This window comes from Saimiri boliviensis, chromosome 4, assembly GCF_048565385.1.
Source record: "Saimiri boliviensis isolate mSaiBol1 chromosome 4, mSaiBol1.pri, whole genome shotgun sequence".
NCBI lineage: Eukaryota > Metazoa > Chordata > Mammalia > Primates > Cebidae > Saimiri > Saimiri boliviensis.
The window spans coordinates 3,711,337-3,739,301 of NC_133452.1; the positions used below are offsets into that span (position 1 = coordinate 3,711,337).

General features: G+C 49.1%; 1 protein-coding gene across 2 annotated transcripts; it reads left to right on the plus strand.

The window, feature by feature from the left end:
* The first annotated feature begins 886 nt into the window (after positions 1-886).
* Positions 887-27,337, plus strand: RNASET2 (ribonuclease T2). Of its 2 annotated transcripts, none has more exons than XM_003933790.4 (10): positions 887-965; positions 1,795-1,889; positions 4,976-5,036; positions 8,020-8,075; positions 10,275-10,332; positions 13,570-13,640; positions 18,167-18,280; positions 22,161-22,206; positions 25,125-25,199; positions 26,865-27,337. In XM_003933790.4, exons 2-10 carry the CDS (start codon positions 1,804-1,806, stop codon positions 27,066-27,068), a joined length of 771 nt encoding a protein of 256 aa, XP_003933839.1. In that variant the 5' UTR covers positions 887-965; positions 1,795-1,803; the 3' UTR covers positions 27,069-27,337. The 2 variants fall into 2 exon arrangements, with proteins under 2 accessions (XP_003933839.1, XP_039323720.1); XM_039467786.2 differs by lacking the exon at positions 887-965 and adding an exon at positions 1,408-1,558.
* The last annotated feature ends 628 nt before the right edge of the window (positions 27,338-27,965 follow it).

Below are 27,965 nucleotides of genomic sequence, written 5' to 3' on the forward strand. Positions count from 1 at the left end.
TGTTCTTGAGAGGACGGAATGAAAGGAGCCAGAAAGAAACTAAGTAGCTAGGGAAAAGGAGAGAGAGAGTAACACCATGACCTGAGGGAGCTCCTGGGAGAGCGAAGGAGGTGTCCGCCGCGCCCCATCTGTTCCACAGGCAGCATGTCATTGAGCACCGACTGTCCCCCGTCCACTGCGCTCCGTGGCGGGACTCAAGGTGGGCAAAATGAACACGGGCCTGGCCTTGCCGTCTAGAGGGAAAGACAGATATTAACAGAATAATCATTTAAATATGTCGTTTCAAAGAATGGTAATGCATTAGACAGTTACGGGTGCCGGAGGATCCCGAGGAAGCCACAGTTTACGCGACATAAATAGTAATGGCGTTCACCAGCTGTGGGTGTGCGGGCGGAAGGGAAAGAGGAGGAGCATCTGCAGAGACATTGCCCGTGTACAGCCGGCGGGCGGGGGTGTGGGGGAGGGGGCGAGGGGGGAGCCCGCACCTTTGAGGGGCGGGGAAGGCCAGGGTGTTGGGTGGGGAGGCGCCCGGGCCTCTGGGACTGGGCCTGGCTGCGCCAAGCTGGGGCTGCCATGAAGTCCCCTTCATTCCTGGCGAGTGGCCTGTGCCTCCGGCAGGGATCCCTCCTAAGATGACTTCCCACGTTGCGGCCCGAGGCAGCTCTTTGCGGACCCCTCAGAGATGGCTTCTGAGCTCCTGGGGCCCGCGGGGAGGGGCTGGTGAGGGCCGGGCTGCGGAGGGCCTGGCCCTTCTAGGAATGTCGGTGGTCCCGGCACCTAGCTCGGGGAGACCCGAGAGGTTTCCAGGGAGGGGCCCGCGTAGGTCTCCGCCTAATTCCGGGGCTGTCCCTCGGGCTGCGCAGTGGAGCGCTGGGTGGCCGCAGGCTGCGGGGAGCCGGGGAGGCCAAGCTCGTCTGCAGTCAGGAGGTCCCGGGCCGCGTGCAGGGCGCAGCTTCCGAGCGCGGGTGCGGGGTGCGCGGGCTGTCTGGGGGCTGTCCCTGGGGCCCGCGCGCCCACTTGCAGGCGGGGGGTGGTGCAGACACGGGCGGTTCCCCGAGGGCAGTCCGCACGGGTGGTCCAGGCTAGCTCGGACCCGGAGTGAGAGAGTGGCGCAGAGCTGCGTGGAAAGGCGCGGGGCGCCTGCGTGGCGAAGGAACTCCGGCGCGGGACACGCCCGCCAGGCCCGCGGGGCTGCTCCCGCCTCCGCCTCTCCCGGTCTTCCGCGGGGCGGGGGGCGTGTCCGCCGGACGGGGGCGTGGCGGCCTGTGGGGGCGTGCCCATCGGGCGGGGCGTGCTCTCCAGGGGGCGTGGCGTCCGGCGGGGGAGCCTGCCGGCGGGGGCGTGGCGTCCTGGGGTGGGGGAGTGTCCGCTGGGCGGGGTGTGCTCTCCAGGGGGCGTGGCTTTCTGCTCGCGTCCTTGCCCGCTGGGCGCCCTGGGCTGGGAAACGCGGCTGAGCCTGGCCGCGGGCGGACGGTGGCTGCAGCGCGTAGGAGCAGGGGTCGTGCCGGGGTCGCGGCGCCAAGCGCGGGGCGTGCACGCTTGGCGCACGAGCCTGAAGGCGAGCTCCGAGGGGCCCGGGTCGCGGGGCCTGCTGCGGCTGTTCCCGGAGCTCGGCGCGGGGCCCGCGAGGCTCAGGCCGTCCCAGGGCCCCGGGCACCCCGTGGCCGCAGCTGCAGCGGGAGGAGCGCGGCGGCGCGGGGTCCTTGCAGTCGGCGCTTCTCCCGGAAGCCTTCCTCGGGCGGCGGGTGGGAAGCGGGGGCCCGGGCGGCAGCGAGCGGCGTCCTCTCTCCGCAGGTCGGCACCATGAGCCCTGCAGCCCTGCGCGGGGCCCTGCTGAGCTGCCTCGGCCTCGCGTTGCTCTGTCTGGGCGGTGCAGACAAGCGCCCGCGGTGAGTTACCTTGCGAGGTAACGTGGGGCGCCTGGGAGCCCGGCCTTCGAGCTTTCCACGGGGCGCGGGCTGCTGCCCTCTGGGTCCGCGCTCTCTGAGCCTCGGTCCGCGACTGGGAAGGATGGCGGGTAGCCAAGCACGCTCCGGGGTGACCCCTGGGAAGGAGTAAGGGGCGAGAGGGAGTCCTGGACGCACCCAGCAGAGCCCCCCGGGAATGACTGGGTTGTGGGGAGCCCTGAGCACGCCCCGGGGTGACCCCTGAAGGACTGGGGGGTGGGGTGGAGGGTGGGGTCCTGGGTTGGAGCTGAATTGGAAATCCGCAGAGGGCTCCCAGCCTAGGACGCGGCAGGCTTGGTTCCTGCCCTAGAAGTTCTCCCAGAGAAGTCTCGGAGGGGACACTTAATTTTAGCTTCCACTGCATGGAGCGGCGAAACAGCAGTTCTTCCTCTTTTTGAGTATCCTGTTCTGACTCCCTTACCCTGGCTTGCCCTCCCTGTTTTTTTTGTCTGTGAGGCAGCCACCCAAATTAATTAGGGATAAACGGGTGGTGCTGCAAAAATTTCCAACTTTAATTCTGTGGAAGATACGAATATTTGAATTCCATATTTTTTCCTTCTATTTGGGTGATGATCGGGTTAATAGGATTTCATACTTACATAGCAGGTGTGGGAAAGGTGAGTTTTACTTTTTATTTTTACTTATTTTTGTATTTTCGAGACAGGGTCTCACTCTGTCACCCAGGCTGGAGTGCAGTGGCCTGATCTCAGCTCACTGCAACCTCTGCCTCCCGGGTTCAACCAATTCTCCTGCCTCAGCCTCCCGAGTAGCTGGGATTACATGAGCACACCGCCACACCTGGCTAATTTTTGTATTTTTAGTAGCTGTGCAGATCTTGAACTCCTGACCTCAGGTGATCTGCCTACCTCAGCCTCCCAAAGTGCTGAGGTTACAGGCATGAGCCACCATGCCCTGCCAGAGTTTTACTTTTTAAACACCTTTGCTTTTTTTTTTTTTTTTTTATCCTATACATTAAAAGGTAGCATTATATTCTGAAAAAGAGCTACATTTATGTCCTTGTATATTGGCCATGAGGTTCAGAGTCTCACTAGGGAAGTCTGTGGTGTGCTGGCCAGTGCTGGCTGAGTGTCGACTGCTAGTTCACACCCAGGTGTGGGACCTTTGAGCTCTCTGCACTGCAGTTTCCTCTTCTGTAAAGTGGAAATAGTGACAGTCTGCCTCATAGAGTTGGCTGCAGGAGAAATCAGTTAAGGTACAGAATGTACTGGGAATTATGTCTGGCTGGAAGTAAACGTTCACCAAAAACAGGCCGTTATATGTGGATCCCCCACTCCTCCCATAATTCATGCAGCTGATATAATTAGATGGTCTCGAGCAGGCAAGATTTTCGAGAACAGCTGATTCAGAGCACGAGGGCTTCGTAGATCAGTGGGCATTTCCCCAAGTTCTAACTGGGTTTGAGACCTTGGTGATTTTTCGTTTTTCCTCTTAGTCTTTCTTTAGCTTCTCCATTACTTTCTCTGTGAGTAGGGGAGGGTGTGTGTGTAGGGGAGGAGGGGGTCTCCTACACTTACACCACTCTGCCTGGCTGTAGATGGAGAGTTTGTTACAAATGCTCTGAGTCTTGGTATTTTATTGTCAGCGTATTGATAGTCTCATCTTCCTGGGTATTGCTTAGCTTTCCAACTACGCATGTAAAATAAAGTTTTTGCACCGAAAGATAAAGTTTTAATGCTTTTCTCAGCTCTAATTCTCACCCTGCAGCTCATCTTTTTTTTTTTTTTTTTTTTTTTTTGAGACAAGCTCTGGCTCTGTCACCCAGGGTGTAGTGTAGTGATGTAACCTGGGCTCACTGCAACTGCCATCTCCTGGGCTCAGGCTGTCCTCTTGCCTCAGTGCCTTTCAAGTAGCTGGTACTGCGGGTGCATGCCACCACACCTGGCTAATTTTTGTAGAGACAGGGTTTCACCATGTTGCCCAGGCTGGCCTTGAACTCCTGAGCTCAAGCAAACCTCCTGCTTCCGCCTGGTGTGAGCCACCATGCCCGATCGCTTTTTTTTCTTTTATACCGAGAGCTTGCGTAATTAGTTCCAATGTACAACTACGTTTTCACACCGTCTTAATTATGAATTCTATACAAATTTAATGGGACTCAATTATTTGCAAAAGCTAATGTGTAACAACTTGATTTTTTTACTTTGAATCTTCTCTTCTAAAATGTGATTTATCCTGAAGTGTCTGCTTGACTTATATTCCTGTGTGCTGCTGGCTTTTCCCATGTGTGTTTTTTGCAAGCTGCATTTTTTTCTTCAGTCTCTGTTAAGCTTTGCAAATCTGGTTAGAGGCCTCCTTCAGTGAATAAGCTGGGGCTCCGCAGTGGCTTCTCTGAGGTCTTCGAGTCAGGCGAGTTTTGCAGTGCTCAGGTTTGTGATGGAGTGTGGACCCATGTTCTGGGTATCACATGTGATACAGTGCTGTGTACTAGCATGCTCTAGTTAACATTCATGAAGCAGTGCACATACTGTGTTCAAGTTAACAGTCCTGGTGGCACGCCTGAGGTAGCCCCCTAAAATCAAATGACAAATTCTGCAGAGAAGCAAGTGAAATCTAAAAACTGAGTCAGGGTAGTGATGATAAATAGCCTTATGCTAATTCAGGTTATGTTTTGCTGCTGAATGAATTACAGAGAGCTTCCAGGTTTCAGGCCTCTGCGTTTCACAAATGCAGGGGAGGGATCGTGGGCCTGTGTTTCTCTTGAGCATCCTGAGGAGAAAGTTGTTCAGTGGCTTCCCTCCAGTGAGGCCCTCCTGGCTGCACTCCCGGCGTGCCCCGCCCTTCCTCCTCTCCCTCCTCCTCCGCTCAGCACTGCTTGTGCCCCCACATGTGCCTTCTTAGTGTAGGGGTTTATTGCCTTCCTCTCAGGAGTGTGCGCAGCAGCGGGGCCGGCAGTGTTCCTTGTCCCACAGGCCCAATGCTGAATGAATGACTGAAGGGATGGATGGGTGGATGCATTTTTTTCTGTAACTTTAAAAAAGTTCTTGAAAAATACATTTCTTGTGTTTTAACAGTGACAGACATGAGTGGAAAAAACTGATTTTGGTTCAGCATTGGCCTGAGACAGTATGCGAGGTGAGTGTTTCTCTCTTGACCGGCCCTGGGACCCGGGAGCGCTGTGAAGAGGGGTCTGTGTGCCCGTCCAGGGCACCTACGCTGCTGGTGCAGGAGGTGGGCACTGCTGCCCCAGGGGGTGCAGGCTTTGCTCTCTGCGTTTCCCACAGGAAAGGATCCCAGCTTCTGGCTTTGAACTGGGTTCCCTGAGGGATAGAGTTGGGCGTGGCGGAGGTGAAGTTACAGGTTTCATGGTTACCATTTGGTTCATTCATCTACAGAAAATTGCATTCCTTCTAGTGTATTATATTGAACAAACATTCCAATTACTGAACTATACATAATGTTACATACTTTACATTTTATGATAACAAAGCCAATTGCATTTATATGTTGCAATACATTTCAGAAGGAGCATTCGCTCTGCAGGGAATAAGGTACCTCTCCTTTAGCACCTTAGTGCAATTCATTGTGGTGCTATTTGGTTTTACCTGAATGTTTGTTACTAATCTTCCTTTCATAGAACCTCTATTTTTTTATTCTAAACTTGAGTTTGAGTCCTTGTTATGTTCATCGTAAGGTAATGAATGGTTGGCATGTTTAAAGATATTCCTCTTCCAAATCTCAGCACTTTAAAAAAAATTCCAAATTTTTAAACTTGCTTCCTAATAAGTGCGCATCAGTCTGATTATTTTGTTTGTCTTTAATAGAATGCGGATGCATTGGAGTCAGTTTTAAAAAAACAATACACGTATTTTGGACAACCCTACATATTTAATGCTTTCAAAATAAGATAAAAACATTTTATATGCTAACAGAATATACTTGTTACAAGTTAAAGTCCAGATGTATACACAGGATTGATGACTCCTATTGTTTATTTTTTTTTAAATCACAGGAAAATATTTATTGATTTAATTATCTCCAAATGATAAAAGCATGTATTACTCATTTTACATTTAAAAGTTTTCTTATTTATTCCAAGATGGTTTGAAGGTGCAAATGTGAAACTAAATTAGGGGGAATGATGTATAACAGTTATAAAGTATCACGTTGTATTAAAGAGCTTACTGAGAAAAAAAAGAAGTTACAGGTTTTGCCCTCTGGCCTCTTCCTGTAGCACTGAGCAGTAGTGACTTTCTCTTCTACTTCTTCTGTTGACAAATGAAAATGAAGTTTTGCTTATCTGGACCAACTTACGCCCTTGATCCTTTCTCTCTCTCTCTTTCTTTTTTTTTTTTTTTTTTTTTTTTTTTTTTTTGAGATGGAGTTTCGCTCTTGTTACCCAGGCTGGAGTGCAATGGCACGATCTCGGCTCACCGTAACCTCCGCCTCCTGGGTTCAGGCAATTCTCCTGTCTCAGCCTCCTGAGTAGCTGGGATTACAGGCATAAGCCACCATGCCCAGCTAATTTTTTGTATTTTTAGTAGAGACGGGGTTTCACCTTGTTGACCAAGATGGTCTCGATCTCTTGACCTCGTGATCCACCCGCCTCAGCCTCCCAAAGTGCTGGGATTACAGGCTTGAGCCACCGCGCCCGGCTCTTTCTCTTTCTTTCTTTTTTTTCTTTCTTTTGAGATGGAGTCTCTGTCCCCCAGGCTGGAGTGCAGTGGGGAGATCTTGGCTCACTGCAACCTCTGCCTCCCGGGTTCAAGCCATTCTCCTGCCTAAGCCTCCCAGGTAGCTGGGACTACAGGTACCTGCCACCACGCCAGGCTAATTTTTGTATTTTTAGTAGAGATGGGGTTTCACCACGTTGGCCAGGCTGGTCTGGAGCTCCTGACCTTGAGTGATCCACCCACCTTAGCCTTTCGAAGTGTCAGGATTACAGGCATGAGCCACTGTGCCTGGCCCACTCCTGCCCATTTCTAATACTCGAGGTTGCTCCGTTTTCAGGCGTTTTGCAGCTCAGGCATTCAGTGGTTGATACCTCTCAGCTGAATCAGACTCTCCTTTCGAGATCAAACGTGAAATGACGCTGCCTCCTACAAAAGGCAATTTGAGGGAAAACACTGAGCAGGGTGGACCCTGGTGCCCGCGAGGTTCCTCCGGCTCAGACTTGTGCTGTCACTTGCTGTCCCTGCTGTGTGTGGCCAGGCATGGGCTGTACTTCATCCACTCCCATAGCCCATGTATATTTCTGGATGACTATTTTGGATAAACTCAATTTTAGCTAAAAAATTTGAAGCTCTTTGAAAAATGCTGAGACTTTTTTTCTCTATGAATTTTTTATGATGGTGATTAGGGATGCACTCCTATTCTTATCTTTTTATTTTTCTGGCTCCAGATTTTTGATACTTATTATTTCACTAATCTATTTAGACTTGGTACCTGAACAAGCTTCAGTCTAGCAGGGAACTCTCAGCCTTTTGTTCTTAAACATGTATTTTTGGGTGTATGTTAAGCAAATTATCTCTGGGCAAATGAGAGTGTTTCCATCAGACTGGCTTAACAAAAATGGCTTGCTTTTTTCTTGAGAGGAGTTCTTGTCACCCAGGCTGGAGCGCAGTGGTGCAATCTCAGCTCACTGCAACTTCCATCTCCTGGGTTCAAGCAATTCTCCTAACTCAGCCTCTGGAGTAGCTGGGACTACAAGCGCCTGCCACCATGCCCAGTTAATTTTTTTATTTTTAGTAGAGATAGGGATTTACCACGTGGATTCACCACATTGGCCATGCTGGTCTGGAACTCCTGACTTCAGGTGATCCACCTGTCTTGACCTCACAAAGTACTGGGATTATAGACATGAGCCACTGCGCCCAGCGCATAAAAGCACCTGTTTCTGTTAAGTGAAATGTTTGAGGATAGGTTTACATCCAGCCCTTGTGTAGACTCCTCATGGGTGTATTGTGGCAAGCAATTTATTTTGAACTAACACTGGTTTTAGCCTGTGTTATTAGCATGGTACCTGTATTTTGTTGGCGTGTGTTGCAAGAAGTAGGATTGCTAAATGTCTTTTAATAAACAAGGAGCCAATCATTTTCTTGTTATATTTTCTCCCTAGGAAGTTCAAAAGGACTGTAAAAACCCTCCGGATTACTGGACGATACACGGACTGTGGCAAGTGTCTCACACAATTAACACAGGCAGAAGCTGCTCACTGGGAAGGCTAGCTTGAATGTAGTCTTAATGTTAATTCTTGTTATTTTCGTTAGGAGTTCATCCAATAGGCCAGATTCTTATTTAAAAGTATCTTCCGTCTTTCTAGTAGAAACCTGATTTTCTTGTTCTTTAATTCTGCCTTCATAGAGCAATAACACTTTTTTTTTTTTTTTGGGGGGGGATGAAGTCTTGCTCTGTCACCCAGGCTGGAGTCCAGTGGTATAATGTCACCTCACTGCAACCTCTACCTCCCAAGTTAAGTGATTCTCCTGCCCCAGCCTCCCAAGTAGCTGGGGCTTCAGGCATGTGCCACCACACCTGGCTAATTTTTGTATTTTTTGTAGAGATAGGGTTTCACCATGTTGGCCAGGCTGGTCTCAAACCCCTTACCTCAGGTGATCCACCCACCTTGGCCTCCCAGAGTGCTGGGATGACAGGTGTGAGCCACCACACTCAGCCAATAATACTTTTTAAAATATGTGTTTACAGAATGTGGACACCTGTTTGGGTCAGTACATTTTAATTTTCTCATTTTGTTCTCTTGTGGTGCATTATAAATAACTATGAAAATACATAAATGTGTGTAACTATTGTACACACTTCAGAGACACTCAAATTTATTTTTCTGGTTTTGTCTGCCTTTCGTTTAGTAAATTCTTTCCTTTTTTTTCTAAAGGAAACTTTTACTACAACCTGTTCCCCAATAGTAAATTCTTTTCAACATGGACATACTTGTGACGTTGGACTGTGTACATTAATCACCCCATCCAGAGGATCAGTTTTGACCTGATGTCTTGATGCCAGGATTGAAAAGGGCCCTTTTAGCTGAATTGGTGCCTCCTGGCTCCTTAGGAAGAGGGATTGGTGGAAATCAAGTTAAACTGGGAGACGTGGGTACTTGGCTTTGGGTTTCACTTTCTCCTTAGGCTAGTCAGATGACGTTGACCTCCTGTCTCTGGGGCTTCTGGCTTTCCTGGACTTTGTACGGTGTCCTCTCCCCTGCTGTTGTCAAATGCTCTGATTGTGCCTCTGCTCCTTGTAGCTATTTCATTTCTGAGCCTGGAATGAAGCTTTGCAACGCTGTCCGGTCCATTGGGTGAAATCAGGCAAGTTTGAGAAGCTGGTCTAGCTGTTGACCCTGAAGACACTCTCCTCCCTGGCCTCTTTGGGGTTCTGAGGGTTCAGGGTCTTAGGGAGCAGATTGGTGACCCTGTGGACTAGGCAGCACTCACAAATGAGAGTTGATATGTCCAGAATTGGACGTGTGAGGATGGAGTTAAAGTTCTAAAGCAGATGGTGTGAGTGCGTTTGCTACTAAACATGAAATAAATATCCTGCAAGCCGATCTTCTGCATACGTCAGACACTTTCTGACATGGTCTATCTGTCATCTCCTGGAGTCCTCCTCCCCACTGAAAGGACAGACTGTCGCTGTGCTCATGCTTCGGCTGTGGGGTGGAGATTGGCCAGGGGTCAGGTCACTTAGGTCCCAGTGCTAGGGAGCAGCAGAGGCTGCTGTCCACCCAGCCAGGGTGATCCCCAGAGCCCCGGCTCCTAGGTGCTACTAGGTGGTCCACGGTGCTTCCTTTACTAAGCAGCGGTCTGTTTTCATTACTCCTGGATGCTTTTCACAGTTTCTTTTCTAAGAAATTCAAACTCACTGCTTTTATCTGCACCTTCTTTCTTAAGCATCCTCCATGGGATAAGGAATTCCCAATTAGAATTTCTCTTTCTGCTGATCCTGGTGGCTCACACCTGTAATCCCAGCACTTTGGGAGGTGGAGGCAGACAGATCACCTCAGATCGGGAGTTCAAGACCGTCCTGGCCAACGTGAAGAAACCCCGTCTCTACTAAAAATACAAAATTAGCTGGGCATGATGACGCATGCCTGTAATCCTAGCTACTTGGGAGGCCGAGGCAGGAGAATTGCTTGAACCCAGGAGGCGGAGATTTCGGTGAGCCGAGATTGCGCCGTAGGACTCCAGCCTGGGCAACAGGAGGAAAACTCCATCTCAACAAACAAACAAATAAATAAATAAAAATAATTTCTCTTTTTATTTTTTTCAGACTTTAATGAAAGTGTTTTCTAAGGTCACGTAGAAGCTGCCTAACCAAGACTAATATGTGTTATTTTCTCTTTTAAATTTGAATTTCAAGGCCCGACAACAGTGAAAACTGTAATGGATCGTGGAAGTTTAATTTAAAGGAGATTCAGGTATTGACTTCTAATTATATTTCTACTGCAGAATGTTGACCTAGATTCTTCACAAGTGTGCCTTCAAAGTCATGTTTACAATTGTGGGGTCATGAATGTGTTCACCAGGATTGAGCCCGTAGTGCTGTTTTAGTAAATATTGCTATCTCTACCCCATACGTTGTGCACATTGGCCTCTCTCCTCCACCCCCTGCCCTGTGCCCAAGCCACTGTATGAGGGACCTGAGTGAGGGGCTCCCGCCGGAGCAAGCTCTGACACTCCCCCGTGCAGACCCGGTGCAGACCCTGAGGCTTGCCCACCAGTCCCACCTCGTCCCGGGGCCCAGGACTCCTGGGTCAGGTGACTGACGGGAGAATCTGGTTGGTGTGCTGTATTTCGATTCTCAGAGAGCACAGGCCTAGGGCTGTCCTCTCTGACCGTGGGCGGCTGGGTTTCTGAGCCGGGAGGGCCTGCTGGGCCTTTGCAGTATAAGGGCTTGATTAAAGAGAACTCACAGGGCAAGAATTTGTTAGCAGTACTAGCAGAGGCATTCCTTTCAGATACCCGCACCTCATATGGCATACGGAGTCTATGCACTTCACTCTCGTGCACACGCCCTCATCTTTCCTTAGGGGTGCCAGTGCATGTCAGGGTAATGTCCTGGACCCCAGGGAGGGGGGTAACCGGGGCTGTCTTTAAAATGTGGGGTAGAATTGAAGGATTTTTAGGAATTGTGGCTCCTTCCAAGGGATGGTATGTCTCCCAAGGTCATTAGTTCCAAATCCATCACAAATTCGAATCCCTTTGAAATTGTTTTTGTTTTCCTTCCCATGAAGACCGTCTGTGGGATGAGCCAGGAGGCTGGAGAGGTCAGAGGCCACCGTGAGACTTAGAAGGGCGCCCCAGAGCCGGCTGCTGTCTCTGGCTCCTCACGCAGACTCCTCCTCTGAGACTTACTTGGGGAGTGGGCTCTGGGGAGGCAGGATGAAGAGCACGCTTCAGGATACGTTGAGTTCAGAGGGCCCTTGAGACCTCCAGGTGGTGACACTGAGAGACTTCAGGGTCGGAGGAAACGTGGCTTTAGGCATAATTAGCATGAGGATGGAAAATCAAAATGACAGGTGTGGGCATGGACATGGGCATGTGGACATGGTGGGTGAGGGGACAGGGCTGACAGGTGTGGGCGTGAGTGGGTGAGGGGACAGGGCTGACAGGTGTGGGCATGAATGGGTGAGGGGACAGGGCTGACAGGTGTGGGTGTGAGTGGGTGAGGGGACAGGGCTGACAGGTGTGGGTGTGAGTGGGTGAGGGGACAGGGCTGATGGATGTGGGTTGGCTAAGGGGACAAGGCTGACAGGTGTGGGCCTGGTGGGCAGAGGGGACAGTGCTGTTGGAGCCCAGTCTTAACAGCCAGGTGAAGAGGGGCGTGTGACCGTGCAGCTGGAAAGACGAAAGCCCAGGAGAGGAGAGAGTCGTGGAGAGGCACCCCTGGGGCTGCATATCCCCGGGATGTCTGGGACAGGAAGGCTGAAATGCCTTTTGGGTGGGGGTGTGGCAGGTTGTGGCTTGTCGTGGGTCTGTGGTGGCCTGAGTCGCCACTCCTCAGAGCAGCCCGGGCTTCCTTGTTGCTAGTGGTAGCTCCAACTTTGCATTGTCCCAAACAGAAGTAGCCCAGTTTGTGCACTCAATCATATTGTGCCCTAGACCATCCCAGAAGGCTGGTGGGCTGAAGCCAGTGTGGTGAAGCCAGGAAAGGTGGAGTTGGGGGCTGGAGGGGAGGAGCATGGGGACAGCTGCACCCACATGGGCAGGGGCGGCGTTACGAACGGGCAGAGGAAAGGACCCCTTGTGTAGGGCGCTAGAAAACAGGAGAAAGGGAAGGCAAGTGGTTATCTGAAGTTTGTTTAACACCTTTTTACAGACTTTTTTTGGGGTGTTTTGGTATAGAGGGTGTGTAGAAATTGCAAAGTAAACTCCAGCCCTGTCAGATTTAGCATGACCAGTGCAGTGCAGAGCCCGGGGTGCCCAGCTCACACAAGCTCTTCACTGGGAAACAGCTTGTCCTTTGTTTGTTTTAATTGACGTTGTTTTTTAGAGCAGTTTTAGGTTTACAGAAAAATCGAATGGAGATTACGGACAGTTCACTTCCTTCCCCGGCAAGTTTCCCAGTCACTAAGGTCTTCCCTAGTGTGCTGTATTTGTTACAATTAGTGAACTGATACTGACACTTTATTATTAATTAAAGTATAGCATTAACATTAGGTTTACTCCTGTGTTATACAGTGTTGTGGGTTTGGACAAGTGCAGGAGCAGGAGTCACACACACAGCGCAGTATAGACAGACCCGGGCTTGAGTCACACACAGCGTGGTGTAGGCAGACCCGGGCGTAAGTCACACATAGCGTGGTGTAGACAGACCCGGGCGTGAGTCACACACAGCGCTGTGTAGACAGACCCGGGCGTAAGTCACCCAGCGCGGTGTGGAGAGACCTGGGCGCGAGTCACAGCGCGGTGTGGAGAGACCCGGGTGTGAATCACACACAGCGCGGTGTAGACAGACCCGGGCGTGAGTCACACACAGCGCGGTGTGGACAGACCCGGGCGCGAGTCACACACAGCGCGGTGTGGACAGACCCGGGCGCGAGTCACACAGCGCGGTGTGGACAGACCCGGGCGTGAGTCACACAGCGCGGTGTGGAGCAGACCCGGGCGCGAGTCACACACAGCACGATGTAGACAGACCCTGTTCCAGCCCCCTGAGCCACACTTTCCCTTCTTTCCTCCCGCTGAACCCAAGGCAACTGCACATCTCATTCCTGTCTCTTCAGACTTCGTTTTCCAAATTGTCACCTCATTGGAATCACCCGGTGTGTGGCCTCGGCAGGCTGGCTTCTTGCACTTAGCAGTATACATTTTCACTTCTCCAGTGTCTTCTCATGACCTGACAGCTCACTGGCTTTTGTTACTGAAAGTATTCCACTGTCTGGATGTACCACGCTTTACCTCTTCACCTGTAAGAGCTTGTATTTTCATGTGCAGTTTTATGATTCCTCATATTGCACTTGTAGATGTGTCTTAACAATTCATACAAAATAAGTGTTGGATTATTTTATTCACCAAAGTATTGTTAATTAGCAGAGCTCAATTTTTCGAATGTATCAGTTTACCAAATTTAGCTTCTGCGTTTGAGTTTATTAAGATCCCGTGTAGACCTTTTTTGGTTTTTAATTTTTTTTTTTTTTTTTTTTAATGCATAGGATCTTTTGCCGGAAATGAAGGAATATTGGCCTGATCTCATTCACCTTTTCCCCAATCGCAGCAGCTTCTGGTAAGTCCCAGCCTCGGAGTGCTGTCTGAGCGGGTGTGGGGAGTGTAATGAATCGCTCTCAGTGGGAACTGTGGGAAGCAACGTAACAGAATCTGTCTTTCGGGGCTGAGCAGGTTGAACAACCTTTCAGGAGCTATGATTCTGTTATGGCATCTTTGGTGCCTTTCTCCAATGTGTAATCAAATGAAAGCAAGTGGAATTCACCTTATAAGCCTGTTTTTTAAGCTATGTGATATTTATTACTTTGCTTTGAAACTTTTCTCAGCCAGTCACAATGGCTCATATCTTTAATCCTAGCACTTCGGGAGGCTGGGATGGTGGATTGCTTGAGCCCAGGAGTTTGAGACTTGACAAAACCTTGTCTCTACCAAAAATTTTCAAAGTCAGCCGGACATGGTGTTGCACACTATGGTCTCAGGAGATGAAGGTTGCAATGAGCTGTGATCATGCTGCTGCACTCCAGCCTGGGTGCCAGGGTGTTATATGTAAATTTTTGGTGCCACAAAAGAAGTAGCACTTGAATATAAATTTAATTTTCTCAGCAAGGCAACTTTACTTTCTGCAGAAACAGTGCTCCTGTTAGCCGTCTTGCCCCCAGAGGACCCTGAACAAAGGAGGCAGGGACATTTATAGCTAACATGTCTGCCCTGCCTCTGTGTCCTGATTCCATTGGCTGAAACTGGACTTCACAGTCTAGGCTGCACCCAGTTGGCTAACAGTTTAAACCTTTTCTAAAGAGATAAAGGCAGAGGAGAACAAAGAAAAAGAGGAAGTCACTTGAGGAGTGCTTAGAGAAGCAATGACATTTCCAAATAACGAAGGGGAATAAGCTGTGACCTAAGACTCACCTGGGCTTGTCCAGGCATGTCAGGGCAAATATCTAGGTTAAAGTGTACGAACTAAGAACACGGATTCACTTATTTCTTTATCATGACTAACAGCAACTTTATTAGCAAAAGCCTTAAAGTAAATTAACTATTATTTATTCGTAATGAACTAAGAGGAAAACTTTGAAGAGAAACCTTTTATTTATTCTTATTTCCTACACAGGGTGAGATCCTGTCTCAAAAGAAAAAAAAAAAAGAAAAATAGAAATGTTTTCCTCTGAGGCTCACCAAAGTCAAATGCTTGTGTGTCTAACAATTAGTCCATATCAGACAGAAGAGAAAATTTCTTAAGGAAATTGTGCTCCTGTCTTGAAATATATTAAGAACATGCCTTTAGTCACAGCTACTGAGGAGGCTGAGGCAGGAGAATCGCTTGAACTCAGGAGATGGAGGATGCAGTGAGCCGAGATTGCATCACTGTACTCCAGCCTGGGCGACAGAGCGAGACTCCGCCTGGAAGAACAAAACAAAACAAAAGATGTCTTCTAAGATGTTAATCTCATGCCTCTGACCTAGGGAGGAGACAGAGTGAGACTCGGCATGTGAGGCTGAGACCTCAGTCACAGCGAAACACCTTCAAGCTCAGCAGAAGCTCCCCAGGATATAAGTGCCAGGTTGAATTCAAGATAGCTTTTAAAGTCATTGCTTTTTCAAGAAAATAAAGTTGAATTCCTTATATTAACATTATATTAACTGAAGGTAATTATTTTCTATATCCCACTTCAATATTGCAATTTATAATTCAGATTATAACCCATCAAATTCTGGGCAAGAAGATTAATTTAACCTAGAAATATGTTTGTGTATAATTTTCAGGAAAATTAAAAGTTAAGTTTAGAAAAACTTTTAAAAATAAAACTAAATGGAAGTGATGTCCCTCTTCGTCTCTTCTTTGGTTCATCGGTGTGGCAGTGAAGTGGTCTCAGGGTCCAAGGACCCTCAATGTGTGCACTGAATCCCCCTTAAGTACGGAGAACCACTCTTAATGAAAATATGGGTGGTGCGTGGTTCAGGCTCAGTCACTTGTCCTGCACAAACCTGTGTTCTAGAAAATTACTTCAAAATCATGGCCGTAATGAGTTGAAATGGAATAAGTTAGGGAAAAAAAATATCAGTTCACAGTGTACTTCAGAAGATGAGTCTATAGTGAGTGAGTACATGAAAGAGTATTTTTCCAGTTGTTACAATGTTCCGTGATAGAGTCTGTCAGATTTTAGCCAAATGGCTTAAAATAAATCAGCAAGCACACAAAGGCCTCCAGTGAGCTGGGTCTTCAGCATTTAATCAGAACAGTGTGGGCAAAGTATGCGCTTACGTTGTGCTCCAGTAAAGGCAAAATCGCTTACTTTAGGGAGGAGCTCCTTCCTGTCTGGGCTGTGTCACGCAGTCGTGTGCCTTTCGCTCAGGTCACGTGACTTGCTCCACGGGGTGGCCTCTGGATTCTCCACTTCTGCCCCTTTGGCAGAGGAAAGGGAGGCTCTGTCAAAAAACGTTTTTCTTTTTCATCTCAAGTAGAATCAATGTGCAAAATAGGGTGTCTTGTATGCCTTGGTGCTCAGGATAATTCCTTAAGGTTAGCCATATTGAAAACTATTACGTATGCATCCCTCTACAAAGTAGGTATTTTTGTTTTTTATTCTTGTAAGAAAAAACCAGATTTGGGTCATGTGGACTTGGTGCTGCAGCACTGCTGTGGAATGTGTCTTTGGGCATAACCGGCCGGGGGACTGGCTGCCTCTTGTGGCTGAGGTGGGCCAGGCGACACTGGGCGGCTGACCCCAGGACATCTGCTCCTGGCCGCATCTGCGCTTGGTGGATGAGTCAGGGCATTTCTCAGCAGGGAGGGCAATATGCTGAGTCACTTTGCGTTGGTGACTGACCCTTTTGATGGTTAAAAAAAGGTCCAGTTCCAAGTGAAGTGTGAGTGAATGTGGTGAGCTTTGTGAATATCAGTCTTATCTCCAACATCTCTTGAGTTAAGCTTGTTCCAAGAATAATGGTGGCTGACATTTATTGTTTATTGTGAGCAAGGAACTGTTTTCATTCATGTGGAAGGGCTCGGGGCATCTCATCTCACCTGCAGAATTATCCCTGTTTTATAGAAACTAAGTCACCTGGAATTCAGGTTACATTTCAATTAGTTTAAAATAATTTCCTTTTTCTACCCCACAGAATATAGGAAGCTATCAGGTAATTCACTCTGGAATGTATTTGAGATGAAGATAGTTACTCATCCACTTTTATCCTTCCTGTTTTCAAATTTTCATTGTTTTCTGAGATCAAATCCGTAGCAGTCATCTAAAACTATTATTTTGGATGAATTTTGCCAATGAATTAATGCACTTTTAGATTGCATTTTTAAGACTGCATATAAGTGCTTTATAAGTGGTTGCATGAATGTTATTTATTAAAACGTCATGGATTCATCGCTGATAAAGCTGAGGAAAATGGGGATTTTGTCTTTTCATGCTAACAGGGGTAAACATCTGAATGACACACCCGTCATTCTGAAGGCGGCTGTACATTCTCGTCAGCAGCTGACTGGGTGGCAGCCCAGTGCAGTGGGAAGGGTGCTGACCTTGGACTTGAGAGTGGCCTTCAAGGGCAGGCTCTGAGTGACCTTCAGCAAGTCCCCTGGTCCTTCGAGGCTTCTGTTCCCTGTCTCTAACCTAGCAATGATATTTTCACCTTGCAGAGTTTTGAGAACAAGTGAAGAACGTGAAAGATTTTTGTAAACCTTTAATCTGCACGAAAATGTAAGGAATTATCAATAACCATGTTTTTCTGGAATACAAATTGCGGTTCAGTTGCAGCCTTTTGGGTAGGCTGTTATAGTTGTTCTTATTGTCCTCCATGTAGAATGGACATAGAAACTAGAATTTGTAGAAGCTGAAATAGAAAATGGGCCTGAGGCGTTTCCTGGTAATTAGCTCTCCTGCCTTTTTGTGGCTAGCTGCTTAGAAATGACACTTAGTGCCAGTCTGGGAAATTCCCTGGTTGGGAGGAACCAGGAACTCACTGCCAGAGACTGCACGCTGCTTTGTGAGCCGGTGGGGGCTGGAGCGGTATCACGTTCTTTTTCCTCAGCTTTGATTTGCTGTTAATTGAGCAAGCTGTAATTGTAGAGGTGAACTGAAACTGATTGTTTAATCGTGGGGGATTTAAGTAATTGCCAATGTTGTAAATAAGGAATTTTATCCTTCCTACTTTGTAAAAGAAATGACATGCCTACTGCATGGGAGTATTCTGTGCTGAGAGAAAACATGCTTGAGCATTTTAATTGAGAATCAGTTTCACGACCTTTTTTTTTTTTGAGATGGAGTTTCTCTTTTGCCCAAGCTTTAGTGCAATGGCGTGATCTTGGCTCACTGTAGCCTCTACCTCCTGGGTTCAAGCAATTTTCCTGCCTCAGCCTCCAGAGTAGCTGAGATTACAGTTGCTCACCACCACACGCAGCTAATTTTTTTGTAGTTTTAGCAGAGACGAGTTTCACCATGTTGGTCAGGCTGGTTTGGAACCCCTGACTTCAGGTGATCCACCCCCCATCAGCCTCCCAAAGTGCTGAGATTACAGGCATGAGCCACTGCACCTAGTCTGTTTCATTACTTGTAAGTGGAGATGTTTTTCTCATCCTCTCAGGAATCATGAGTGGCGTAAGCATGGGACCTGTGCCGCCCAGGTGGATGCCCTCAACTCCCAGAGGAAGTACTTCGGCAGAACCCTGGAACTGTACAGGGAGCTGGACCTCAACAGGTGGGTGCGCCCTTCCTTCCCCTGGCTGCACTTCCCAGTGGGGACCTCTGCTGTCTCCCAAGCCTGACGGCCTGATCCAGGGGAATGAGTGTAGACTATGCTGCCCTCTTCAGCGGCTTCTGCATGTGCGCTGTTCGGCTAGTGGGATCATTCCTGAGGAACGTTCTGGGCCTACCAAGCCTTTCTGGATCATTCTACGTCATGATCACACAGAGGGGGTGCAGAGTATTGGGCCTCCTGTGAGGGCATCATCTTATCATCAGAGTCAGCCCTAGGGAAAACAAGGACTCAGACCAGCGCATGCGTTTCTCAGCCGTGATTCCCGGTAAAGGATAGAGCATTAACAGGTCATTTCCTTAGAAGGACGCACACTTGGGAAGTCTGTGGGTCTTTGCTGCAGAGCTCCTGGAACAAGCAGGCAGGAAAGAGATGTGGGCCAGCGAGCGTTCTTTAGGCTCCAGAAATGACCCAAGCCTGCCCGAATTGTCCCTGCCTGCCCTCACTTCATTTCTGGAGAAGGGGAATATGTTGTCACTACTCAAGCCAGTAAACATGTAAAACAAAGTGCTTGCTGAGGGCGACGGCCCAGCGCACTCACTGTCCGAATCTGGCTGCTGGGAAGCCGGGACATGCCCTTACCTCTCCATCTGGGTGTTTTGGGGTACCAGTGTCTTAACTGCTCTCACTGGCCTTCATCATGAGAGATCACAATAAAACCAGTGAAGGCGTTGCAAAAAACATGACAGGTGATTACACAGCCTCTCTGTTGCTGTTTGCAATTTACACCGCGTGTTTTAGAGCAGTTCTCTCCTTCAAATCAGAACAATACCAGGAGCCTTTGCTAATCAGCTGTATTTAAGGTTTCTGAATCAAATCTGTTTAAAAGATGAATAAACCTCCATTGCTTCTCTAGACATGTGCTTTGCCTCCTCGGCACACAAAAGCATCTCACACAGATGGTCTCCTGTGTCATCTGATGGAGTGCGGTCTAACAGCTGCGCCTTGGGTGGGATACAGCTCAGGTGCTGGTAGAAGAGGGGCTTGGCATGGTTAGCAGGGACCACGATGACATCAGAATACCCTGTGAATAAGGTTTAAAATCACCTGCTCCCAGAGCTCGTGGCTTTAGGTGTGCCTTTTGATCCTGGTTCTGACACTAACTAGTTGTGTGATTTGTGTGTCTAACCTCTAGATCTTATTTTCATGCTGTAAAATAATTAGATAGGCTGCCCTCAATCCTGAAGTCTCTTCTAGCTCTTAAAATCTGCACTACCAAGTACATACACTAAGACAGTTACACAAACAGGACATGTTACAGACCCTGTGCACTGGGATATGCATATAGTTTGTGTATAGAATTTGGTGGGTAATACCCTCCATGGGCACCGAGGAAGGAGAACTGTCCAGACCCCCGGCACAATTAGTGCCTGAGGAATATCTTAGTTTATAGTGTTATTACTCAGCTATTTCCTTTATATAATCCTTTATATATAATCATATATTCATTTATAGAATTAGTGCTTAAAGTATAACTTACTGCTTACGTATATCTAGCTTATATAATCATACTTAATACTTATACCTAACCTACTTAGTTCTATATAATTTTTCTATATAATCATATAGGTATTGTAGTCGGAGCTGCACCAACACATTTAGTGGTGATTTATAGAATCCTTCTGTATAACCATATTGTAGTTTGTAGTAGAGAATTACCTAGAGCAGTCACAGCACAGAAGCAGTACATGGGAAAACAGCCAGACCAGGACAAGAACCAAAGACCCAGGCGGTGGCGTCCCTGCCTGAAAGGGCATACGCTGTATGGCAGGCTTGGAGCAGGACCGTCCCCTCCTGATAGAGGAGTTGTAGTATCTTGCACCCAGCTCCTGTGGAAAGTCGGCCTCAGGCCTGAGATCCTGGAAGTAACCGAGGGAGAAGAACCTCTCTGGTGTGACCAGTCACGGCGGCTGGACACCCTGTCAGTCTTTCCTCACTTCTGTGCTAGCTCAAATCAGCCTCCCATAAATATCTTAAGAGAAGAGCACAAGTCTGTCAGCTCCCACTGCACTGGCTTAGAGTAGCCTTCTATTAGAAATCCTTTGAAGTCTCCAGCCCCCAGATAAGAAGTGTTACACATGACACCTGTTGCACGCAGCCCACCTCCTTGCCTCAGTGACCTAATGGGGGTGGACCCCTTTTCTGTGCACGGCAGGACCCCCTACTGCGCATGGCCCACCTCTCTGCCCAGCTGACATAATGGGGTGGCTCCCTCACTTGTGACTCACATGATTATTTATGCCCTATCACTAAGCCTGTAGATGATGACCTTACTCACGACCCTTCCCCTTGCTCGTACCTAATAAATACAGACGCTTACTGCGTATTCGGGGCCTCACTGATCTCCGCTCACAGGTGGCATGGTCCCCGAGTCCAGCTGCTCTTCACCAGTTCTTCAGTGTCCTGTCTCTTTACTTCTCGGATCCTGCACCTCAGCACAGCATAAGGGACACCCCACGACCCTGTGGGGCCAACATAATTTCATCTGTATAATTGAATCTTAGGTTTTTCATGGAAGAAGCATTGCTTTCTTGCAGTAAGAGCAATATTTTAGGAAACATTTTCTCACCCCAAAAATGTAGCTGATTAGCAGTTCAAAAGTCATTATGGGCTGGGCGCAGTGGCTCACACCTGTAAATCCAGCACTTTGGGAGGCCAAGCAAAAATAAACAGGTATAATTAATTCAAAATATTGCATTAAACTCAGCATATCAAAAATATCACTGAAACTTAGGATAAATATTTTGAAAAATTGAGATAGTTTACCTTCTTTTTTGCTGCAGAGTCTGAAACCTGTTATTCATACCACACTGACAGCTAGGGCAGGTGAGGGCCCGTGGGTTTGGGCCGTGTCTGGGGCTGAGTGGACCCGGCCTGACATCTTGGTCTTTGTTCCAGGAACTCTGTGGCCAAGACAGTCTGATGACAAGTTGGTGCCAACAGAGGCTGCCTAAGCCTTTGTGTCCACTCTGTGTGATCATGATCTAGAATTTTCTACAAAGGCTTGATGGGGAATTAGAATATTCTTCTGGAATAATTCCGAATTTGTATCATGTACCTTCATAATTTAGTGAGTAAATTCTGTATATGGTAGGTTGGTAGGATTCTCTCTAGCAGTGCTTTAGGTCATGAAAGCTATAGGGACTTAACATACATTATGTATTGCTTAGCGTTGGGGTGTAAAACTGTCGTTAGTGAACACCTTGGAGTGTATGTACTTAGTGGACACACCTATGCTTTGTGGTATAGCCATACAGGTATGGTGTGTAACTGTACTGAATGCTGTAGGCACCCGTAACACGATGGTAAGGATTTGTGCATCTAAACGTATCTCCACATAGAAAAGGCGCAGTAGAGATGTGGTCATGTGGGACCGTCCTCGTACGCGCACGCCCTCACTGACGGAATGTCATAATGTGGCACACGACTGTGTTTAATATTTGACCAAATGCAGTTTTCCAGGATAAGCCTGGAATCCAATTTCAATGGCTAACTATATTTCAAGGGCGGTGGCAAACAGGTGGCTCTGTGCGTGCCTGTTCTGCTTGGTGTGGCCCCTGCACTTGCACGCTTAGAAGGGTTCAGGAACTGGAAAGGGCGCCTGGAGCAGTTAGTGTGTGTGCTGAGGGGAGGGGAAGGCAGGGGGCCAGGAACCATTCATTTGCTGTCCATGTTAACACATTTGTTGCATAAAGTAATAGATAAAAAAGCACTTCCCTTTAAGAGTGTCTTAATTTTTACTGTGAAATGTGATATCTGAGAGAAACAAGAAAGGAAAATTGACCTTCATTGTACAGCTAACTTTTTTAAATTTAAATTTTAGTGTGCTCCTAAAATTGGGGATAAAACCATCCATCAATTACTACCAAGTAAGTGTTGCTTTTCTTCTTGTGTGTCTCCCAGGGACCGCCAGCAGGGCCATTTCAGCCCGTGAGCCAGCTGGGCGGCAAAGTGACCCAGTGCAAACCCCACTCCTATTTCACTTTTATCATTAAACGGATTTTATTTGCATTTTATTTTCTGTGCATGTTGAGTAGGAGCTGAAGGCTTCCTAGACCAGTGATTTTGAAGCACAGATTCGCGGCCTCTTTTGTGAGAAGCATGTGCTCCAGGGTCTGTCTGGCAGGGCGGTTGAAATCTGCAGTTTGAAGAGTCACATTCACTTTTATAACAGTCTTATGCTTGTTCGTGGTTTGTTTTCATGATAAAATTGTGATTTGTTTTATGATAAAACTAGAGACATTTAAGCACGACAAGATATTATAAGCTGGTAAGCATATACAAAAGGTTGTTTTTGGCCAGGCGTGGTGACTCTCGCCTGTAAATCCCAGGGTCCTGAGAGGCTGAGGCTGGAGGATTGCTTGAGGCTGGAAGTTTGAGAACAGCCTGGGCAACAGAGTGAAAGCTCTACCAAGAAGTAAAAGTAGCTGAGCCTGAGAGTATGTGTCTGTGGTCTCAGTTATTCAGGAGGCTGAGGTCAGAGGATTGCTTGAGCCCAGCAACGTGAGGCTGCAGTGAGCCAGGGTTGCCCCACTGCACTCCAGCCTGGGCAACAGCCAGATTGCCAGATTACATCTCTTAAAAAAAAAAAAAAGGAGTTGTTTTCAAGTCATGGTTGCCTGTTTTGGAAACAAGGGTATACTCCTTTCTTACCCGGGGATGCTCGTGCCACCACGGTGTAGCTGCAGCAGAGGCTGATGCGACAGCCACAAAGCCCGGGCCGTTTACTATCTGGGACTTTGCAGAAAATGTTTGCAGACCCTCGCCTTACAGAAATGTATCAGAGTCTTCGAGATAGTTTTCATATTTATCTCAGGTTGTGGATTTAGAAAAAGGTCGCAAGTCACTAACTCCAGCAGTTCTGGGTGATGGCTGGATGCTGAACAATTATTTTGGTTATCTTGACAGTCTGTGAAATAAATGGGCGGCAGTGTCGTTGCTCTCAGTGGCGTCTGCTCACTTGTGCAGCCGTTTTGCCGGGGTGGGGGAGCAGTGGACTCAAGGAAGGAGTCTGTCAGCCCTTTCCAGAACCATCCCCCTCACAACCCCAGGAAGCCGTGAGATGAGCGCAGCAGGGCCCTCACCGTCCTCACCTGGACTCCTGTGCGGATAGATAGGGGGATGTGCTTGCCGAGTTTGCCCTGATCTTGGTGCTCGGGAACTGATTGCAGTGGCGGTCAGAGCCACAGCGACCGCCTGTTTGCCAGGCTGCTTCCGTGTGCTAATGGTGCTTGGTGTCCCTTGAATACTCAGACTGGTGTCCCTTGAAAGGAGTTTGATTTATCGTCAGGAGAGATTTTCTGCTTTTGCATGCAGCATCCAGACACTTGTCTACTCACCTGTTTTATGGGAAAATCGGGGCTGCGGGAGTGCCCAGGAGAGCTGCCGACCCAGACATCTCCTGGGAAATACGTTGCTGAGATGGAGACCTGCAGCCTGTCCAGGCCCTAGTGGGGTTGTCTTAGTAGAGCGGAGCTGGGGCTGGGAGATGGGGGAGCAGTTGACTCTTGAGGGGGCTCAGAGGCAGAGCAGGAGGGCTGGGAAAGGGCTGGGTGCGAGCCGTAAGCATGAGGACCTCATCCTCCAGCAGCGCTGAGCTCTGAGCAGGCTGGGGTCTTTGCCTGTTGCTGTGGTTGCCTGGTGCTGGGGAGAGAGAGGGACAGAGCCCCTCCAAGCAGGCCACATGGTGGAGAAATCTGGGCCTATGGCCATGCAGCTGGAGAGGAAGGGACAGTGTGGGGAGCTTGGACTTGGCCGTTTGGGACAAGGGGATGGGAGAGACAGGTCCTGCCTGGAGCCTCCATAGGAGTGACATTTGCTGGGGTCAGCAACTTGGCAAGAGGAGGGTGATTCAGACCCTGTCGGGACAGCTCTCTGCGAAGTCCAGGAAGAGAGGTATGGATGGGAGGGAAGCCATGGGTGGAAAAGAAGGCTTCCAATAGAAGGCAGTGAAAACTTACCGTGCGAAAGAGGAGGCGGCGGCCGCGGAACTGGGGCAGGAATGGCAGCCAGCAGCAGGGCATCAGGGGAGCGGGCACTCAGGTGGCCCACGGGAGAGCTTCCCGGAAGCAGTGAATGATCTGGGCAGGCAGGCAAGGGTTCTGAAAGGCTCCTGCTGGAGCAACCCCAGCTCAGTGCCCCCCAAAGCCAGAGCAAGAGGCTGAGAGGATGCAAGTGCCCTCCTAGGTTTGACTCAGAGGCTGGAGGCAGAAGCAGCAGGGGAGCACTCCCTCAGTAGAGTGGGGAGGAGCCCTCATCCGTGAGGAGGTTGCAGCACAGAGGTCTAGGTTGGCAGTTCAGGACCACTAGGTGAGGGGTCCCAGGGTCTCTCTTCTGTGAAGGAGAACGTGTTCACCACGGGGAGGAGGCCAGGGGAGAGAGAGGCTTGAGAGTGAGGGCGAGAAAGCTTTGCGGGCCGTGAAAGGCAGAGTAGGAGTCTGTGGTTGAGGGTGGCTGTGGCAGGTGGCGTTTCAGGTGAGACAGCCCGGGAAGGAGTGGATGGGGCCCAGAGAGACCCTGGGAGGAGGCGAGCTCTGCCCTCCAGAGAAACAGGAGCAGAGAGGAAACAGCCTCGCAAACAGCCTGTGGTCTGGGAAGACTCCCAGGCTGCCAGCATCCCCTGCTTCGCTGGTGGGGGGTGGGGAGCTTCATTCTCACACCCGCGATGGCTCTGTCCGTGCCAGCCAGGGGAGAGCAGGACACTGCGACGGCTGCACTCGGGTTAGCTCAGAACTCTCAGGTCTTTCTGTTGAAGTTTAATTTCTAATGCACTTTTATTTAATATCAGGTTGCAGATTTTAAAGATGCCCTTGCCAGAGTATATAGAGTGATACCCAAAATCCACTGCCTTCCGCCAAGCCAGGTAGACAGTTACGTTTTCTCTTCCTTTTCTCAAGAAGACAAGTTCTCCTTTCCTGACTGCCTTGTCTTCACCATGCAGTTCCCAGGGGCAGATTTGTATTTGTACATCTGTGTCTGTATATGTGTGCATGTGCTGTGTGGGGATGTGTGTATGTACATGGCCTGCGCATCTGTGTTCATGTGCAGTGTGTGTGGGTGTGTGAATGTGTACAGGGCCTATGCATCTGTGTGCATGTGCAGTGTGTGTGGGCATCTGTATGTACATGGGCTTGTACATCTGTGTGCATGTGCAGTGTGTGTGGACGTGTGTGTGTGCATGGCCTGTGCATCCGTGTGCATGTGCAGTGTATGTGGACATGGGTCTGTGCATCTCTGTGCATGTGCAGTGTGTAGAAGTGTGTGTGTGTACATAGCCTGTGCATCTGTGTGCATATGCAGTGTGTGTGGACATATGTGTGTACACGGCCTGTGCAGCTGTGTGCATGTGCAGTGTGTGGGTATGTGGGTGTGTACATGGGCCTGTACATCTGTGTGCATATACAGTGCGTGTGGGCGTCTGTGTACACGGCCTGTGCATCTGTGTGCATGTGCAGTATGTGTGGGCGTGTGTGTATGTGTACATGGACCTGTGCAGCTGTGTGCATGTGCAGTGTGTGTGGGCGTGTGTGTGTGTGTGTGTGTGTGTGTGTACACATGGGCCTGTGCATCTGTGTGCATGTGCTTTGTGTGTGTACATGGCCTGTGCATCTGTGTGCATGTGCAGTGTGTGTGGGCGTGTGTGTGTATGTGGTCTGTGCATCTGTGTTCATGTGCAGTGTGTGTGGGCATGTGTGTGTACATGGGCCTTTGCATCTGTGTGCATGTGCAGCATATGCAGGCATGTGTGTGTGTGTGTACATGGCCTGTGCATCTGTGTGCATTTGCAGTGTGGGTGGGCATGTGTGAGTGTGTACATGGGGCTATGCATCTGAGTGCATGTGCAGTGTGGGTGGGGGTGTGTGTGTGTACATGGGGCTATGCATCTCTGTGCATGTGCATGTGAACATGTACACGTGGGTATGTGCTATATGTGTGATGTGTGGTTGTATGGGCCTGTTCTGTATTTACACAGGCCTGTGTCTGTGCATATGGGCTGTGGGCACACATGTGTGTCTATGTGAGCAGGCATGGTTCCTTGACACCATGCTAGGACAGGGTTTGTCTTCTTGCTCATCTTTATCAAGAGTGTGCCTGTTCTTTTAGCAACAGGGTACTGTTGCCTTTTTGGCCTATAAAACCCATTTCTTCTCCTAATATCTTGATAGGTATATTGTGTGCTGTTGTATCTCTGTGTGTCTTTGTAGATATGAAAATTGCTTATTAATTTTTCTCTAAGATAAAAGCAGAGGCTTTTTAACAGGGCTGCCAGGCTGGCCTCTGGTGGTGACCAGGAGCCCCAAGCCCCAAGCCCAGCTCCACTGCCACAAGCAAGTCACCTGGGGCTGCCTGCTCCAATTTAGCGTGCACCGGCCTCCTGCTAAATGGAGAGGTCTGTTCTTCGAACCTGGAGCCTGAGCTGTGGAGCCTCTGCTTTTGTTATCTTCAAGTTCTGAAAGTTCGTGATCATAAGACCTTGATGATAACCCAAGATCTGAATTCTAAAGTGTCTTTCATTGTTTATTTTTAGGATGAGGAAGTACAGACAATTGGTCAGATAGAACTGTGCCTCACTAAGCAAGACCAGAAACTGGAGAACTGCACTGAGCCGGGGCAGGAGCCGCCCCCCAGGAAGGAAGTCTGGCTGGCGGGTGGGGGCACCGAGAGCCGGGGTCTGCGGGTCTGTGAAGATGGCCCAGTCTTTTATCCCCCACCTAAAAAGGCCAAGCATTGATGCCCATGTTTGGGAACTTTTCTGTGTTTTAAAAAGCAAGAAAAATTCACAAACTGCAGCTTTCTATAAAACAACTCCAGAGTGAAGTCTCGCGTTTGCTTTTGAACAGCAAGCCTTTGTGTTTGCTCTGCTGTTTTCCTTCGATGCCTGCGAACTGGATTTTGTAGTCCATGTAGAGACGGCGTGTGTGTGAAGTTCATGGGAGAAAGGAGCTCTCCCACGCCTGAGTGGCTGCTTTGTGCTTGGGATAATAAAGCTCACAGATCGTTTTTTTCTTCTCCATTAAGCTCTTCAGTGCCCTGGTAGATCAGGCAGGCATGCTTGGAGTTTGGGCAGATGGCACCGATTCAGGGGACTCTCTTGCCCAGTTTTCCCCTCGGAGTTTGTTGCCTTCTTGGTGTGGGGACCCTGTCGGGACAAAGAGCGCTGCACATGGCAGGAGCCAGTGCCTGGTGGGCCTTGGGGGTGTCCCTAGTGCAAAGTGTGCCTGTATCAGGTGGCCAGAGCCCCGGGACATCATTCCCTAGCCAGCCGCTCCCTTGTCGGAGGCCTGGTGGGGTCATAGGCGTGTCCTGGAATGGTGACTTGCCGCTCCTGCCCAAGGAGATTTGGGTGTGTTCACAGAGCAGCCAGCCCCCGTCTCCATCAGTCTCTTCTGGGTTACTGGAAGGTTAGTTTCTGTCAGGCCCACTTCCTTCTTATCGGAGGGCAGCCAGATCCATGCACTGGTAAGTATTTAGAAATGTAAATGGAGTCCCCAGTGATATGTGCCAGGCTTTCATCGTGTGTTCCAGAAATGGGAGGCGCCCTTTACTTCTAGATCCGTGATGACGTGGCTATCGTGGCTATTGAGTCAAGCAGACTGCTGCCCCCACGGTCTCGGCCTGCCGTGCAGGG